The sequence below is a fragment of the Toxotes jaculatrix genome, chromosome 17 (genome assembly GCF_017976425.1).
Source record: "Toxotes jaculatrix isolate fToxJac2 chromosome 17, fToxJac2.pri, whole genome shotgun sequence".
Taxonomy (NCBI): Eukaryota; Metazoa; Chordata; class Actinopteri; family Toxotidae; genus Toxotes; species Toxotes jaculatrix.
The window spans coordinates 14,804,969-14,823,955 of NC_054410.1; the positions used below are offsets into that span (position 1 = coordinate 14,804,969).

General features: G+C 42.9%; 2 protein-coding genes across 6 annotated transcripts; both read left to right on the top strand.

Annotated features, from left to right (window-relative positions):
- The first annotated feature begins 814 nt into the window (after nucleotides 1–814).
- inf2 (inverted formin 2) lies at nucleotides 815–14,034 on the top strand. 5 transcript variants are annotated; one of them, XM_041061390.1, is made up of 23 exons: nucleotides 815–981; nucleotides 4,076–4,486; nucleotides 5,007–5,122; nucleotides 5,578–5,737; nucleotides 6,419–6,452; nucleotides 6,738–6,879; nucleotides 7,100–7,232; nucleotides 7,586–8,191; nucleotides 8,672–8,817; nucleotides 8,950–9,011; nucleotides 9,100–9,202; nucleotides 9,310–9,395; nucleotides 9,526–9,626; nucleotides 9,742–9,812; nucleotides 9,896–10,003; nucleotides 10,104–10,174; nucleotides 10,261–10,381; nucleotides 10,491–10,655; nucleotides 10,862–10,964; nucleotides 11,063–11,215; nucleotides 11,552–12,358; nucleotides 12,655–12,708; nucleotides 13,473–14,034. In XM_041061390.1, exons 2-22 carry the CDS (start codon nucleotides 4,090–4,092, stop codon nucleotides 12,705–12,707), a joined length of 3,738 nt encoding a protein of 1,245 aa, XP_040917324.1. In that variant the 5' UTR covers nucleotides 815–981; nucleotides 4,076–4,089; the 3' UTR covers nucleotide 12,708; nucleotides 13,473–14,034. The 5 variants fall into 5 exon arrangements, with proteins under 5 accessions (XP_040917324.1, XP_040917325.1, XP_040917322.1 ...); XM_041061391.1 differs by lacking the exon at nucleotides 12,655–12,708; XM_041061388.1 differs by having other exon boundaries at nucleotides 11,552–14,034.
- Nucleotides 14,035–14,243: 209 nt separating this feature from the next.
- On the top strand, nucleotides 14,244–18,674 carry adss1 (adenylosuccinate synthase 1). The gene is made up of 13 exons (XM_041061410.1): nucleotides 14,244–14,520; nucleotides 15,452–15,554; nucleotides 15,631–15,693; nucleotides 15,786–15,836; nucleotides 15,934–16,000; nucleotides 16,118–16,225; nucleotides 16,311–16,392; nucleotides 16,487–16,613; nucleotides 16,740–16,894; nucleotides 17,457–17,581; nucleotides 17,741–17,838; nucleotides 17,978–18,127; nucleotides 18,360–18,674. The coding sequence occupies exons 1-13, from the start codon at nucleotides 14,332–14,334 to the stop codon at nucleotides 18,410–18,412; spliced, it is 1,371 nt and encodes a 456-aa protein (XP_040917344.1). The 5' UTR covers nucleotides 14,244–14,331; the 3' UTR covers nucleotides 18,413–18,674.
- Nucleotides 18,675–18,987: the final 313 nt, after the last annotated feature.

An 18,987-nucleotide genomic window follows, 5' to 3' on the forward strand; every position in this document is an offset into this window, starting at 1 on the left:
AGTCAGGAGTAGCTTACTTGGAGAATCATGGAAACCCAAGTTATTTTTCCTCCAGCACAGCCCGAGGTCAGATCCAGCTGGTGGGATGGGGAGTGTGGGAGGAGGGCTGAACCTCTGCATTCAACATCACAAGCATCGTCCAGGGACACAACCACAGGCACATTAAGCCAGGAAACCAGGCGGTTCTGCCTTCAAAATAAAACAATAATATAAAAAAACTGTATAAAACGCAGCCTTTGTCATGAAATGTATTTGGATGGATTCACTTTAAATTATGACACCACCTGCAGTTAGTTTCAGTTTAACAGTCTGTTGAAATCCCACAGCCCCATAATAGTTCCAGTTTAAATCCCATTGTTATGCTGTCATAGCAGTGAGGACATTTGTTCTTTCATGAGTGGCAATATTGTTGTGTTGTTTTTTTTTTGTTTTTTGTTTTTTTTTTTTGCTAGTTGGCTAAATCAAGTTTTCTTCGTTCCATAGCCGAACTTTTAACGTATTACATTTTTAATTTCCGTTCACAACCACAGTCCTTGTTGTTTTTATGTTTTTTTGTTCTTTTTTTTGTTGGTTTTTTGTGTGTATTCACAGTTTAAAAACTGCCTCCAGTTAAAAAAACCCAAAAAAAAAAACCCTCCCAAACACAATAATATCCATATTGCAAATGTATTTATCTTTCTTTACCTTTACAAATAAAACAAATGTACGCATATGTTTTATTTTGAAAGATGTAGCCGGATGTCTCAGCTCAGTAATGCTGCTCCTTTGACACTGCCAGTCTCTCTCACAAGTGAGTGAAAGCAGAGGGGCCGCAGCAATTTGAAAACGGTGCCATCCCCATTCAGGGCTTTGACCCGTCTCTTCGTCTTAAGGCAGAATAAAAATGTGTTTGAGTGTGTGACTGCACAGCGCTCCGCCATCTAAACACACACCGGAGGACGGAGGATATCTTCACGTGTATATTTATGGAATAAAAACCAGGTAAGGCATCATCATACTCAGCCTGTAGGTAATCTAAAAAAAAAAAAAGAAAAGAAAAAACGTGCAACAGTGTTTTGAGATGTGACAGGTAGCGATGGTAATTAGATATTTTGTTTTTCTGGTGTCTTTTACTCGCCACCGTAAGGTGACTGTTCCCGTGTATGTCCCCAATGTATATGAGGAAAATCGCAGCGCAAAGTAACGATGCTGCGCCGTTAAATGCCGCTATTTCATGTCCCTTTTTTCTTTAAATCACAGTGGACCGATACATAGCGCAGACCGACAAGCTGACAATAATATTATGGTGTCACAGTCGTAATAATCGATCATCTGGTTTATTCCTATAAACCTTCTTTCGTTAGAGAGAGTAAACGGAAGCGGGCTGTGATGAAAAAAGAAAAACAACTGTGTTGCAAAAATCCACTTTTAACTGAGGATTGCAGCTTTAAGGCTGCCTATAGACCGATGGGCTGTCACCTCTCCTGTGTTTTGGGAAATCAGACTAATAATATCCTGAAGAGACCCTCAGACAGTCTGGGAATAACGGGAACTGAACTCCTACACTAGATTACTCCAAAATGTGCATGCAGACTTTGCAGGCATGTCGGTCCCTCCCTTACATAGCGGAGAGGGGAGGATAAGAGGTTAAATGACTACCAGATGTTCTTTGTTGTAATAAGCATTCTGCAAATACTGTAAAAGGGTTTAATGTGTGGATAAATCCTGAATGATTATCTATAATTACTCAATTAAATGAACCACGTGTTAACATGTGTTTAAGGTGTACCAAGATAGTTATCATTTGAGATGTCAAAGGTTAAACTCTTAATGTCATTGTAAGTGTCCTCATCTCATATCTCATTGCTGAATTTGGTATATCGGTGGAAGGAAAACAAAATGACTTGTGGGGGGGGGGGGGGGGGGGTGGTACTGGTTCATGACATTTAATTAATTCCCAGTAAATCTATTAGTCTATTTACTCATTTATCATTGCTGACATAACACAGCACAAGGATAAAAAAATATATATTTCCCTGCATAAGCTTTGCATATGTGTCAAAGGAAATAAATCTGTGTGTTCCCTAAGTGTCAATGCAGTACAGTAGCAGTGGGCTGCTGTGTGGGCGGCTTAACCAGGACAGATGAGTAGGCTTGTCCTGTGTGCAGTGAATCAGCCTGCTATTAGTGGTACATGTGGGAGCTCTGGCAGACAAGGTCGGTGAAAGTAAGTTGCTTATATTTGAGGAGTGAACAAAAGAATGTACAAACGTTTTCCCGTTGCTGTTGGTCTTTGACGTTGCTTGACCCGAAACCCAGATGTTTGTACATGAACAAAATTTCCCTGTGCTGAGGCTTCAAATAAGGGTCTGTAGGAATGAAACTGAAATTACAAAAGAGGAACTTGAGCTGTCACACCAGTGCATTTATCATGAGCCAAGTTTCCTGTCCCAGGAAAGTCCTTTCCTTCCCCCTGAAAAAAAAAATTCCTGTGCCACGCTGTGAATCCGGATTACAGCACACATGACAGCCTCTTTTAAGTGACTTAGTCATAACCGTTACTTTACAAGAAGTAGAATCCATTTACCAAAACTCTCAGTAAATTTGAATGAACTCCAGCAGCTTCACAAATGTTAATGGCTGTGAAAAATCCCCGGAACACAAGCATCAACTCGCAACTTTTGTTCCCTGCTCACACTGAGAGTGACAGGACAACATACCGCTGAATCAGAAAGTGTCTACATGATTGCTGGGCAAGACTCTTACTAGCTTGAAAGGGGGCAGGGAGCTTTCCATCCATTCTGTGGTTAATGAACACAGCTCTTTGAAGGAGAATTGAGAAGGCTTATTGTAAAAACACCATTGTCTGCCTGCTCGCTGCCACGGTAACACTCTCGCACTGGTATCAGGGCTATAAAATGCTGCAGTCTGAACTGACAAGTGCCTCGCCAGAACATGTGAGAAACAAAATGCCTCATTTTACCTTGACCCTACTGAGTGAATAGAAATCCAATTTGTCTGATTTTTCGCAAGTCATTACTCCTGCCTCCTGCGGATTACCTTCTGAAAAGAGAGAGATGCCATTTGCAAACAGCCTCAAAGCGTGCTTTTAGTTTTCAGAGCTCCAGAGCCCAAATGAAGCAGGGACAAAGTAAGACTCCTTTGCATTGTTTAGACTGTCTAGATGATAGAAGTTATAATTCCTTCCAGGCTGGCTCTCTGAATGACCTTTTTTGCAGAGCATCATGTTTGTTCCTGCTCATCACTCAGTGTCTCGTCTGTATATCTTATCTTTGCCAAGTGTGAAATCAACAGCAGGAGACAGGGGAAGCACTCACAAGTTCATTTATGCTAGACCACCTAATATCAAAACTCAAGTACAGAGAGAAAGTATTTTTAGACTTTTAGAGAAAGTTTTGCCCTTTTTTGGTCCGAACCTTATCCTGTTGATTTTATTAGAGTGTGGGAATGTGGTTATATTTGTTAGCTACATACAGTTCAGTGGATAGTTTTCAGAAGCTCTGGCGTTAGACAGGTTGACTCAAGAGGGGGAGTGTGCTCGGCCCAGAAAAGTGCACTTGAGGGATCAATGTGTGCATTCATGCCGATGTCAGGCATGTTGGTTGTGATGATGTTGGTGAAACTCTTTCTCTACAGTCGTTTCTGTGTGTTTTGCCCTGTGAATGTGCACATTGTCAGATGTTTACATCTCAGTAATGAGCTTGAAATTCATTTATTTATAACTTAAATTACGATGCACACTGTCCAGACAGCACTGAGCCGGGCTTTGTGGAGAGTTTTGATGAGCTGACAGTGGCTCTCTCTTCTTTCAAGCAGGATTAAGTAGGAATGTTTGGCAGCGCTGGTGATGACTGGACTGCTGACATATCTTTTACTCTTCCACAAACTGCAGAGTTATCATTTCCCATTATGCTTTCCGTTCTGATACAGCCACGTTTTGGCCTGTTTCCTGTGTTCGGGATAGTAATGGTGACACTGCATGCTGAGCAAAAATCATTAGATATTGGTGCAAACAGACACCGTCTGCAGTTCAAAACAAGCAGAATTTAACACTTTTTCCCTCTCTCTTCCACAGTCCGACTGGCAATCATGTCAGGGAAGTCAGATGGGAAAAAGAAGTGGGCGGCAGTCAGGGATCGCCTCGGCTCCTCGCAGGACTCTGATACCCAGCAGGAGGCCAACCTAGAAAGTGCTGATCCAGAACTGTGCATCAGACTGCTGCAGGTTCCCACTGTAGTCAACTACTCGGGGCTGAAGCGTCGCCTGGAAGGCAGCGACCAGACATGGATGGTCCAATTCTTGGAGCTAAGTGGGCTGGATCTCCTCCTGGAGGCCCTGGACCGGCTCTCGGGGCGTGGATGCTCTCGCATCGCCGATGCTCTCCTGCAGCTCACCTGCGTCAGCTGCGTGCGGGCAGTCATGAATTCCTCTGCCGGAATCCACTTCATCATAGAGAACGAGGGATACATTCGGAAACTCTCACAAGGTGAATGATCCAGTTCGATAAATAAGTTGGTCGAGATATTTAAATCGTCCCATTCATTTGAAATAAAACCATCTTATATTTAAGGACCTGAGGTGCCACCTATACACATCATACATATTACGTAGCATTTGTAATGTTATGTTGCTCACTTGATTCGATGGTTCTCTGTGAATCACTCTGCTGACACAGCTGATTTTCCCCTCTCCCCAGCATTTCAAACTGAGATGAATCATTAAAGGTTTCTTGGGGACATCCCTGAAAGTGTCACGTTGTGTTGAGAATACTGGATTTCCCCACCTTCAAACACACACACAAACATGTTTATCTACAGCACAACCCCACAGGAGGTGCAAAGTTCAAGATGAGCTGCCAAAAAGATGTTGAAACAAAGCATCTTGCTTAGGTCTAGACACAAGAAGGAAAGAGCAGAGACAGAGAGGCAGACACGCTTAAAGAGAAGACAGATGGGAAACATGAGCGTTCTACCTGTATTAATGTGTGTGATCATGATGCTCCACAGCTCTGGACACGTCTAACACCATGGTGAAGAAACAGGTGTTTGAGCTACTTGCAGCCCTCAGCATGTTCTCCACAGAAGGACATCACCTGGCTCTGGATGCCCTGGACCATTACAAGGCAAGTAGACGACCATGTAAAGGAGTCATTTTTTTGAAAGATTAATTTGCTATGGGATTTACCTCACATGATCTCAAATCCTCAGACTGAATAATAAATGCCTTAACAACCCCCTCTAGTGGCAGGTTGTTTGTACAAATATCAGAATCAGAATCAGAAGACTTTATTGCCAGGTATGTTACACATACAAGGAATATGACATGGTGTTGTAGGTGCAAAACAGACGAATCGGACTGACAAGTCCATAACACACAAAGTTGAACAAGAAAAAAAAAAAAAAATTTAATACTAAAATCATTTTTAATACTAAAATAAGAGAAAGAAAGAAGTACTAAGAGTAACGAAGAAAGAAAGAAGAAGAAAGAATACTATAGATATTATAGTTACTGCAGAATCACAGTCTTCCTTAGTGTTACTGAGTTGATCACATTTGCTGACACTGATTTCCCATTCAGGGCGTGAAGACACAGCAGTATCGCTTCAGCGTGATCATGAACGAGCTGCAGGCGACAGATAACGTCCCTTACATGGTCACGCTCCTCAGTGTCATCAATGCCCTCATCTTCGGGACAGATGACCTCAGGCAGAGAGATAAGATGAGAAAGGAGTTTATCGGTGGGTTCACTGTTCAGCTGCTCTTTCACTGTTGATTGGGAGTCTGGAGTCACATCATGTGCAAGGTCACGCTGTGGCAAATTTGTTAGCGCAACACTGAAAGTGGATGCAGAGGGGGAAAGCAGGCCATCAGCAGGAGCTCTATTACAAATATCTCTGTCACTGGGTCTGTCTAAGAATAGGTCTAATGGCCTCCTTCTCACTTTGACAAAACACCAGAGAACTAAGCACAGCTCAAGTGGAGAAGGCATTGTGTCTTCATGCATTTTACAACACAAGTGGTGACTACTGAAAGTTTCAGTTTAAAGAAAATGTTATCACTCTTACTGATTAAATCACACTATGGAGTGATAGTAACACCTCACCTTGAACCCAGGACCTTTTTCCCACTATGAGGCACTGAGCTACCTGGAGAAAAAACAAAGCTCTGCACTTGAGATACAAACACAGTACATCACAGCTATATAAACCCTCCTACATTCAATAAAACGCCCATCCACCACCTTGGACCAATCAGCCAATCTGATTGGCCACACCTCTTCTGTGATTGCTCACCTGTGAAAAACTAACATCTGCCACTGTGAAGAGATATGTGACTTCCCTTTTTAAGATAAACGTTTCTTAAAAACTGATAATTGAGCGCTGTGATACTCAGAGCCGTGTTTTATTGTCATCTTTCAGGGCTTCAGTTACTCGATATCCTGCCAAAGTTACGGTGAGCCATCCTTCTGTTCATATTTGATTTTGTCTCAGGTTTCAAAGCAGATTTTAGATAATATATTAAAATGTTGATTTTAGAGATTTGAAGTTCACAATCACTGCAAGCAGAATGGTTCTTTTAAGAAAAGATGAATGCAATTTGTGTCCATTAATGACAGCAATTTGAGCAAAAGTATTTGTCATTGTGTTTTTGTTTTTTGTTTTTTTGTTTTTTAATGAAAATGGCATTTAAATGTGACGGTGTGTCTTCTCCGGTGATCTGTACGGACGTGGTGTGCAGGGAGCAGGATGATGAAGACCTGATTATTCAATGTGAAGCTTTTGAAGAAGCAATGGCTGAAGATGAGGAGGAGCTTTTGCAGGTATATGGGGGCATTGACATGAGTAATCACCTGGAGGTCTTCACCACACTCTTCAACAAGGTGAGAACTGACTGTCTGTTTATCATCTCCTGCTAAAATAAGATAGTCCAGTAAATTGGAAACTGATGGATGAATATATAATATATATTAAAAATATCTTTCTGAATAATACAGTTTCTTGGATTAAGTTTTTGTGGCACTGGCACATTATTAGATGTAGGTATATAAACATGACAAACCTTCCTAATTTATCCGTATGCATGTGTTTATGCGTGTGCAGGTGAGCAGCTCTCCAGTCTCTCTCCAGCTGCTGTCCATCCTGCAGACGTTGTTGGTGCTGGGGCCGAACCGCTCTGATATCTGGCTTGCTCTGGAGGCCATCACTAACAGAGCTATTCTGCTGGCCCAGGACTGTGAGTCAGCACTGAAGCAACAATACATTCATTATAGGTCAACACTCTGAGGAGGCTAATGGCTAGCTAATAGCCTTCTTAGTGATTAATGTGTGAAGGGGAGTGATTATTTAGGGAAGTAGATCATAGTGCTACTGTAGATGCTGCTGTGCATAGATGGTGACAGGACAGCTGAAGGCTTTTGTTTTGTTTGTGTGTGTGTGTGTGTGTGTGTGTGTGTGTGTGTGTGTGTGTGTGTGTGTGTGTGTGTGTGTGTGTGTGTGTGTGTGTGTGTGTGTGTGTGTGTGTGTGTGTGTGTGTGTGTGTGTGTGTGTGTGTGTGTGTGTGTGTGTGTGTTTGGTTTTGTGCTCCAGCTCAGATGGAGTCTTGTGAGAAGATCATGCAGCGGCTGATGTTTTCCAAAGGGAAGACCTATGAAGGACATCATGAAGTGGACGGGCAGCCAATCAGGGTGGACAAGTTTGTGCAGACTGATCTGGACAAAGAGAGGCTAGACAAAAGCACAGCGTCCTCTCAGAAGCCACTCTGTTCCTCTCCTCCACCTCCTCCACCACCACCACCTCCCGTACCCCCCAGTATGCTCCAACCTTCTAACCAGTGTCCACCCCCACCACCACCGCCTCCTCCTCCTCCGCCACCACTACCTGGAGGGTTTGGTGGACCTCCACCACCACCTCCCTTACCTGGCATGCCACTTCCACCACCAGCACCACCGCTACCCTGCGGTCCAGGCATACCTCCTCCACCACCTCTGCCACCCATACCAGGGATGGGCGGCGTACCACCGCCACCACCACCACCTCTGTTTCCTGGTATGGCGCCTCCTCCTCCTCCTCCCCCAGGCATGATATTGGCTCAGAGTAGCCAGTCCCTGGGGTGCAGTGCACCCTCAAAGACATACAGATGTCCCACCCTGAGGATGAAAAAACTTAACTGGCAGAAACTCCGCTCTGTTACTGGTGAGTGGATAACACATTCTTGTGAAGGCTCAAATCATTTTTACAATCTGCCCCCGGCTGAATCTAATTTCAAGAGCCAAAGCCAACTTTGATAAATATTAAGACTAAAAAGCACAAAAAGTTTTTCCTCCATCTGTAATACCAATCCATCAAAACAGTATTCACCCCTTCAGGCCACTGTATTTGTTTAAATAGAACACTATTACGGAAAGATATTGGCAGATGGGACCTGGGTACATAATAGTTGATGAGGATGTGAAATTGATATGAACAGCTCTCCATCTGAAAGCTGAACAGACGAATATTTCATAATCGAGTGTTATTTAATGTGGGTGTTGCACAGGATTCCCCCGAGTTTTGAGAGAAGAGGGAACATCACTTTCAAATGAGTTTCAGCCACGGTGGGGTTTGCTAACACAACAGAGCCACATGAGTTCCTGACAGGTTACTTTCTTTCTCCACACACGCACACTCACACAGATGGTCACTCCATGTGGGCTTCGGTTCAGAGAGAGCCGCCTCCTCGGGAGCCGGACTACAGCAGTATCGAGCAGCTGTTCTGTCTCCCGGTGACCGAGCACAAAGACAAGGGGGCAGCTGCTCCTGTCAAGAAGGAGCCTAAAGAGGTGCGCTTGGACAACACTCGACGCCGCTTCTCAGAGCTGTAGCACTCAGAACAAATGCACCTGATTATCAAAAGCTGAATAATCAATATGCCTCTCTACCCCCACCCCTCCATCCCCATCATTTTTCAACAGATTACATTCATTGATCCAAAGAAAAACTTGAATCTGAACATATTTCTGAAGCAGTTCAAATGGTGAGATATTACACATTATTTTCAAGTTTTTTTTTTAAATACATTTTGGACTATTTACAACTCAATATTTTTACCTTTCTCTATCCAGCACAAATGAGGAGTTTGTAGCCATGATTCAGAACGGGGACCGAACCAGGTTTGATGTTGAGGTGCTAAAACAGCTTCTGAAGCTTTTACCAGAGAAGCACGAGGTGCGTTCTAGCAACACTCTTAACTACAAAAGCTCTTATCTACCAACTAAGGGCACACTTGGAAATGACATTGCATATCTGAGTCAGTCTCTTGTGCCTTGATGTAGATTGAAAATTTGAAGTCCTTCCAAGGAGAGAAAGACAAGTTGGCGAATGTTGACCGCTTCTACACCTCCCTCCTCAGCGTGCCATGGTAACTTTCATCCCCAGTTCTTGTTTATTAATTATGTGCGTGCTGCATACATGATATTCTCAATCCAGTTTAAGCCACCAGTGAATACTTAGCTCTGTGCTTACGCTTGCCGCCTTGTTTGTCTCTGCAGTTATCAGTTGAGGATTGAGTGCATGTTGTTGTGTGAGGAGACTTCATCAGTGCTGGACATGCTCAAACCTAAGGTCAAACTGGTAGAGGAGGCCTGCCAGTGTAAGTGGACTGAAGGCCTTCACCTGTTTTTTGCTTAAAAAGCTAATTTTATTTATCAATTAAACTTTTTTTTTTTTTTTTTAACAAAACTAACCAGATGTAACTGCTTTCTCAGCTCTCAGAGCCAGCATGCTCATGCCCAGTTTCTGCAGGCTCATCCTTGATGTTGGAAATTTTCTCAACTATGTAAGCAACTCTCATTTATATTTTACTTACTTACGCTGACATTTAGACAGAGCTTGCATTTTTAATTATCGCTCTACTTCCAGGGAAGTCACACAGGGAACGCAGAGGGGTTCAAGATCAGCTCTCTGCTCAAGCTCACTGAGACCAAGGCAAACAAGAGCCGCATTACGCTGCTTCATCACATCCTAGAGGTATACAAACTGGTTCACAGCTGGCGTAACTTTTTTTTTTTTTTCCCCCCTCAGTCATGAACCTGTTTAATTACCCCACTGTGTGGCTTGTTTTCCAAAGGAAGCAGAGGCAAACCACCCGGAGCTGTTGGCGCTGCCAGACGATATACAGATCTGTGAAAAAGCAGCAGGGTACAGAAAACTTTCACATCTACTTGAGCTCATGTTTTTCAAGATCTGTAACAGACGACAACGTAATGCTTCCACTTGGTCCTCAGGGTTAATCTGGACTCTGTTCAGTCAGAAGCCAGTGCCTTACTAAAACGACTGAATGAGACAGCCAAGAAGGTCTCCAACTCGGTGGAGGAGGTGAAGGAGCAATACACAAAACTTCTGGACGTAAGATAATAGTCTCTGCTTTGCCCACAAATAATAAATAATAGATTACTTGATGATGTTTGGGGCAGCTGGATCCACATCCCGAACGCCGTCCTATTCTCTTTTCCAGGAAAGTCTGGATGCGTGTCGAGCTTTAAGCGAAAGGTTCGCCGAGATCAACAAGCAGAAGACTGAGCTGGCTGTCTACTTATGTGAGGATGCTAATCAGCTGTCCCTCGAGGAACTCTTTGGAACCATGAGCACCTTTCGAGCCCTTTTCATCAAGGCCCTGAAGGTCAGGGAAGATACTTTGTTGGTGTTAGTCATATTTTTACTGCATCTTGTGTATGAGGGTGGTGTTTGTCTTGGGATTATTTGTATCATGCTACTGTGACAAAACTTGAAAATGTTAATATTTCTCTGCCCAAAAGATACAAAGACAAGTCGCTGTGTACATTTTGTTCTTGGCAGTGAGTGACATCCTTTCTTTCATGATAACAGGAAAACAAAACCAGGAAAGAGCAGGCAGCCAAGGCTGAGAAGAGAAAGAGGCAGCTGGCAGAGGAAGAGTCCAAGAGACAGAAGGGAGAGAATGGAAAAATAAGTAAGTTTTGCCTTCCCTTCCTTCACCAACAAAGTCCTCACAAAGATGTAGTTAGAACAGCATGTGTTTAAGTGCTCTTTTTACTCCTCTTTTACCAGTCAAGAAAGGCGCTGTGCCACAGAACGACGGCTGCATCATCGAAAACCTCCTGGCGGAGATCAGGAAAGGTTTCAGCCTAAGAAAGACCCGGCCAAGGTGCGATTCGGAAAGCCTCCCTTCTAGTGAAATGCGTAGCGATACCTGCCCACCTGGTAAGGACAAGAGACCTTGGCAAACCCACCCACCCCACCCCCTCATCTGCAGTTCCCAGCTCCGCTCCTGAGCCACTTAACTGCAAGCCACAGCACAGCGTTTCTGCTTTGTCCTGGCTCTTTTATTTGTACTTCAGTGCTACTCGCATCTCGCATCTAAGCCAGCTCCATTGCTTTGCTGCTTTGTCAACGTCAGACTTTGTTTACACACAGGGCCTTTTTGCTGTCATGCATTCCTGTCGCTCAGAAAAAAAACTAAAAAAAATCAGATTTCAGAAATAATAATTGTCTAACTGTAAACCTTCCATATCAATGCTGAACCCTTCTCCCCTACAGGATCAAGTGTGAAGCCTGCAGACGGAAAAGCCGCAGAAATAGCCACCATTTCAGGTCCTACCAAAACTCAGACAGAAGGTCACCAGGCAAGCACAGGCGAAGTGAACGGTTTCATCAGCCCATCCGAAAAGATTCCTCCAGCACCGCTGAGTGCCGGGTCCGACGGACCAGCTGTACCTCTCAACGCACCCCCAGGAGAGCCAGCCATGATGACGCAGGCACCCCTGCAAAGACCTGTATCGCTGCAGAAGGACCAACAGGCAGAGGAATCTGCAGTGCCATCCCTAGATGTAATGCAACCTCTACCTGAGTGTAAAGGGGAACATCAACCATCAACAAATGGCTTTTCATTAGATTCAACTGAGACCAGCGTCCTCAGCCCATCCTCCCTCTCAGATTCGGACCTCCTCGAGGCTGTGTTAGATGGCACTTCCTGCCCAGTGGACATTAGTGTGAACGTTCAGATCAAGGAATGTCCTTTACCTAATACAGACATTAATGAGACACAGAGTAGTGAAAGCAATATAGTGGGAGATGGGAAAGGTGAAAGTAGTAATAAAATAAGCCATTTAACAGAGACTGTAGGACAAGAGAAGGGTGGAGAAAAGCGGGAATCTATTATTGAAAGAATGTGTGGCCAAGATGAGGTTGGAGGTCACAAGCACCCGGACCCTAAAACCAATGTAACCGCACTCGGTGAGGGCATCGAGGGATGTGACGTCCCAGATGGACCGGAACCAGAAGCTGTGCCTGCACCAAAGAAACAGCAGAGCTTCTTTAAAAAAAACAAAAAGAAGAGTAATCAAGGTAATCCATCCATTAATTTAAATAAACATCATGCTTGGCATGCTAGTCTCTTGACGTGTCTTAAAGGAAAATCCTTATTTGTTTTGTTTTTATTGCATTTTACATTTTATATTTTATGTATGGGCTATTTGAGTATATGTTCCTAAGTGTTCTGCATGATTACATGCATTTTATTATTAAAAAGCATAGATGCAGTGTGTAGCACTTGATCTGCAGATTTGATACTGAATGGATTTAAATCTCTGGTCAGTTTGTTTGAACGCTCTGTTTTCCATTTTGACTCTCTGAAACACAAGGTAACAGTGGGAAAGGACACACTAAACATAAAAAAGGCTGTGTGTTGCAGTGAGGTAGGTCAAATCGGTGGGATGGCGAACTGTAAGCAGGACCATCATCCTAACGAGCTCAATCACCGTCGACGCTTTGTCACAAATAACACGTCATTTGTTGCTCTAACTGGAATCTGGATTTCATTTGTCTGTGTTGTCCAGCTTTTAACACTTTCGCTCTCTAACACTTTATCCAATTCAGTGGTTATTGTGCCAAAAACGTAACAGTATTTGACTCAATGTACGTGTCTTGAGGTGGTTCTAATGTCCGTCCAACTCTGGTGGGGGGGGGGAAATTCTCCTAAAAATATTATTATTAAATAAATCTGTCATCAGTGGTTAAGTGATCTAACACCCCAGTGCTCTGATCTCAGACAGCCTTGCAGTTTGTGGCGTCATCGTGAAGTCATTTCGTCGTGGACTGGGTTATTTCATGAAAACTTCTGTCACTTTTGTGTCTTCTCCTTCCATATTTTCTTGTCCATTTCCCTAAATCTGCAACTGGGACTGTTCTTCTAACAACACACTCATGTGTGCTTCCTGTAAAGTGTGCTTTGTTAACCTGCCTTTGATGAAAGAGACTATATGTGTCAGAAATACATTAAAAAATGTTTTTATAACAAAAAAAACTTAAACATTTTAAAGCAGACATAAGCCAAAGAATCATATGAATAAATTTCTCTGCCAACAGTTTTACCTAGCTCTAAATATAATGACTTCTAATAAAATAATATCTTTAGATATATTTTCATTCTTTCCATTCATTTGAGCCTTTGTTTCCATAGGTGACTCCAGAAAAAGGAAATCAAGAGGAAGAAGAAAATGTTGATTTTTCACAGAGGAGTTCTGAACTGGAGGGACTGCAGTATATTTAATTTTGCGAGACTATATGAATATCGACTCCTTGGAGAGGATGCAGAGGTCTTCCTTTTGCAATGATTTGTTTTTCCAGACCAAGAAGAGTAAAACGCATCTCAGGCTGGGATCTTCACAGCACGGATGTGAACATGTCACTTTATGTAAATGAATTGGAGTTTCTGTGTATATGAGTGGTTTTGATTCAGAACTGTTAAAAAAAAAAGTTGAGTATGCTTTGTATGTTTTGTATAACTGTTGTAATATGCATTGAATCTGTTTTGCTATTATAAGCTCTACTTACCTTCAGAGAGAGAGAGAGAGAGAGAAATGCAGTGTTTGTTGCAAGAGATTTAAGGTAACATATCAAAGCAAAGTCACTTGGAATAATGTCTTAATTTATTTATTGTTCAAATGATCTCTAAGAAAATATAAGGGCAGAATATAATGGATTGTAACTTTTAAATGTTAAGTATATTTTAATAAAAGTAAATTTACTGTTCAGTTGTTTGTTTTTAATTAATCTGTTCAGTCAGATGGTGGTAATTAGGCAACCCTAGTTTAAAAAAAGCTTATGCTTAACAATAGGCATACGTTTTATAACAGGTTTTTGAGGCTTTTAATACATCCCGGTGCCTGTAGTTTTTCTTTTTTTTTCCTCCCTCAGTGCTTCAGCAGCCTCTGAGACATCATGAGGACCGGTATCATCTGACAGTTACAAATATGGCAATGCTAGTCTTGGAGACAGCGTAGTCTTCTTCAGACGGACAGACGGGCAGGCAGAGCACCATGTCTCACACCTGGTCAGCCAAAGACCACAAAAACACGAATCAACCCGCCGCGACCGGACAGAAGCGACCGCGCAACGACGTCGGGAACAAAGTGACGGTGGTGCTCGGTGCGCAGTGGGGAGATGAGGGCAAAGGGAAAGTCGTCGATTTATTGGCGACCGAGGCGGATGTTGTCTGCAGATGTCAGGTAAATGTTTGGATGTTAGTGCTTTCGGCTTAGCCTTCGCAGGGGCGTGTCCCTGTATTATTGCTGAATGCCTTTTTTTCTTTGTATGATAACATTCATAACCTGTGAATGGAAGCCGTCACTTAGAGGCGGCCTGTCGGAGCGCAACAGGTGTTCAGAGCGAAAACACTTGCATCTCTGTGATTTCGAGAATACTTTGCCATGTTGCGAATGTATGCATGCATGGATGGGTTTAAATGGTGGAATAGATGAGCTGTCATTCGGCCCAAACCTTGCATATATCAATTCTGTTTAAACAACAACAACATACAAGCCTGAATTCTCTGTTTATTCTTGAACAATCCTTTCAACCTGCTGTAAAGTAGCTCTACCTGATCACAGAGCTGATCACAAAGAGATTATAGAAGGGAAGACTGAATCTGAGATGCATTAAGCTCACAATAAAAACAGCCCCCAGACAGGTCAGGTTCTGTCCACATGCATGAGAAACATAACACTCTGGTCAGAAATCAGAGGTCACTCCAGCACCAGGAGGCACAGTGAAACCTGCCAACAGTTGCTGTGTTGTGCTTACCCCACTGACAGGTCTAGCACCCTGTGTTCTAGAGGCTTGAGAGCCCCACCCACTGGGCTAGAGCGAGGTCACATTCTCAGGGTCGCTCGACATGTGAGAAGGCCAGGTCTTAGCCAGGGGGGAACAGAGTGGAAGATCCACCAGCACCAGCCAAGCCTGTTAAAATAGGTGCTGGAAAAGCTCGGTGAATTGAGAAGAGTGTGGCTTACCACCGTCTCCCGAAAATAAGACGTGTGCCTGTGGCTGAATCGTCTGTGGGGCTCGTGGGTGTTGACATCATGCTGTATTTGACTGTATTGTCACCAAAGCACTGACAGTATCACGTAGTCATAGTATGTGCCCTGCTTTGATTTATAGGGAGGCAACAATGCAGGACACACGGTGGTAGTGGATGGAAAGGAGTACGACTTCCACCTTCTCCCTAGTGGAATCATCAACCCCAAAAGCATATCACTCATTGGTAAAGGCTTCAATCTTTATAGAGAGAACATTGTTGAAAGTATTCCTCTAACCAAGCCCTTCCTTTGCTCTTGTAGGTAATGGAGTGGTCATACATCTTCCCGGCCTGTTTGAGGAAGGTGATAAAAATGAGAAGAAAGGTACTTTGAGGAAAAAACTAAAAAAAAATTTTGCACATGATGCACTAATGTAAAGATTGCTGACACAGATGTGATATCCATTCTCTTACTAGGTCTGAAAGGCTGGGAGAAGAGACTAATTGTCTCAGACAGAGCTCACCTTGGTATGTACAGCCTATGTAATTGTTTATAGAGGTTTACTTTATTTATATAAGTGTGTGAAGGCTGCATTTCATTGATTTGTTTGCCGTCTCTCTGCAGTGTTTGATTTCCACCAGGTCGTCGATGGCTTACAGGAAACTGAAAGACAAGCACAAGAAGGAAAAAAGTAAGGATAGGGAAGATGACGAGGGTGGGAGGGGGTTCAGAATGAGATTGCCCACAATTTTGTCAAAAGATCAAAAAAACATGAGTTTGTCTTAATCCCTCTGTCTTATAATGACAGCATTGGAACAACCAAGAAGGGCATTGGACCTGCATATTCTAGCAAAGCATCTCGCACCGGCCTACGTGTATGTGACCTCCTGGGCGACTTTAAGGACTTCTCTACCAGGTAGACATGATGGGAAAATGGTAAATAAGGTTACAATACTGCCATGCACAGTTGTGATGCAATTCGTGATTTCCTTTCCTTCCAGATTCAAGAACCTGGTCCACCAGTACCAGTCCATGTATCCATCCTTAACAGTTGACGTTGAGGACCAACTGAAAAAACTCAAGGTGTCAGTGAAATAGATAATAAAGCGATGATTTAGAATCATTGCCTCCAACGATAAAAAAAGAAAACCTATTTCCGTCTTCATGTTTCGTGCAGGAATTTGCTGAGAGATTGCGGCCGATGGTGAGAGATGGGGTGTACTATATGTACGAAGCTCTTCATGGACCTCCAAAGAAAATTCTGGTTGAAGGGGCCAATGCTGCTCTGCTTGACATTGACTTTGGTAGGATCGGCAGCAATAAAATGGATTTGGTTTTGCTTTATTTGTAACTTTTTGTTATGTGCATGTGCCTTCGTGGATCTGGGAAGAAGTCTGTGCTATAATAACATATGGAATTTTTTTCTTTAGGCACTTATCCTTTTGTAACATCATCAAACTGCACTGTCGGTGGGGCGTGCACTGGTCTCGGCATCCCTCCTCTGAACATTGGTGATGTGTTTGGTGTCGCAAAGGCCTACACCACCAGAGTGGGAATTGGAGCATTCCCCACAGAACAGCTCAATGTAAGTGCTTGATGTTACCTAAAGTAAGTAAAGAGAAACGTAATCCACACGTCAGTAGTCACACGTCTTTGTCGCCTCACTGGCTACTGACTCATTGTACAAAGGAGAGGCACAAGACATGTTATGTAACTGACTGACACTGAGCTCGACATGTACAGTTTGTTTGTGATCATGGGGCTGACACACAGGCAGCAGGGCTGGTGGAAGGGAGGGAGGGGGGGGTTCGTGTTTGCTGGCTGAGTGCAGCTGTCAAATTTTGTGAGAGACGGGCTCAAACACTCTTTAACTCTTATGCGGGTCACATGTTCACAGGGATAAATTTAGGGTGAGTGTCCCGGTTCAGGATATATTTACTGTGTGTGCTGGGGTTGTGTTACTTGTCACAGGAACTGACCATAGGGACACAGGTTAAGATGTCAAAACTCTCCCAGCCCATGTGATGTTTTATTGTATTTGGCTGTATATTTTTAGATTCCTGTGGTATTTATTAAACGCCTGACATAATTTAAGTTCATGATAATAAAGTAACAGGTAAGGATGTTTGTTTTCCGGTTTACTATAGGCAACAGGAGAGCTGCTGCAGACGAGGGGTCATGAGGTGGGTGTAACCACAGGAAGGAAGCGCCGTTGTGGCTGGTTGGATCTTGTCATCGTCAAATACGCCCATATGATTAATGGCTTCACAGCGTGAGTGGCTTGAGCACTTTAAGAAAACAATAAGGTGTTTTTGTAGTTGTTGTGTTTTTTTCATACTGAAGCATATTTACTCTACAAGCATTAGTTTTTTCCTGCGCCATCACAGCACATTTAAAACTGTTTAACAGTAACATGTTACTTTCCCTGCAGCATTGCTTTGACAAAACTTGACATTCTGGATGTGCTGGATGAAATTAAAGTTGGAGTTGCCTACAAACTCAATGGAAAAAGAATTCCCCATTTCCCAGGTAATTTTAACAGAAGAAACCATATGTAGATAAGATTCACAAACCCATTTGCCTTATTTGAGGACATTTGTGTGTGAGTGGCTGTCAAGAACCAACATTGATTTAAAGATCTGTAATAACCGATTTCTTTAAATCACAGCCAACATGGATGTTTTGCAAAAAGTGGAAGTTGAGTATGAGACCTTCCCTGGATGGAAGACGGACACGGCCGCAGCCAGAAAGTGGAATGACCTTCCAGCCAAGGCACAAAACTACATCCGCTTCATTGAGAACCACATTGGAGTTCCCAGTATGTTTCACACAAAATAATGCTGAAAACTGATATCGGCACTTGCCCTCCAGTCCAAAATAAACAGTGATGCAGAAACTGCATGACATGCATTAGGTGTTTACTGTGTTGGGAGTTATGTCAGGAGACTGTCTGCTCCTAACAGTAGATGGTACTGTTTCACTAATCAGAAATAGCTTTGGTTATGACTTTTCTAATTTCTTCTAATTTCTTTCTTTCTCTCTCTCTTTAGTCAAATGGGTCGGTGTTGGAAAGTCCAGGGAGTGCATGATCCAGTTGTTCTAATGGGAAATCTTTACCTCCCTTTGATGGAAGCACAGACAACACGGCAAGAGTGGCATCTTTTCATCACCTAAAAGGATCTTCTCCTCATTAGTTAATAAAGAAAACATCTATGTAGCCTCTGAGCAGTGTTGGCTATGTAAATCTCTTGTTCTATTATTGTTATCATTATTGTTATTAGATTTAATTATGCCAGTATCAATCTATAGCCATGTCAGCAATTAAACCAGCACAAATATTTTCAAATAAAAGTTAACAGATCCATCATGGGCACTCTGTAGATCACTGATCGTAGTGTTTAGGTATCTTGTCTGCAAAGTAAACAGTAATCAGTTGATGCAGTGGTCCATGAAGCACACGCTGTTTGATTTGTGTGTATTGGGACTGTGTTGATCATTACCGTAAGTCCTGTAATAATGAGAAAAAATCTCACATATATCCACACATTTAGTCTAAATTAAAACGATGGAGAGAATATACGCCTTTTCTCCGTGTGTTCCTCTAATCTCCAGCTACTAATTTCTGAAATTAGAAATACAAATTTCGCCACAGTCCGTGAAGGCAGCATTATTATTTAA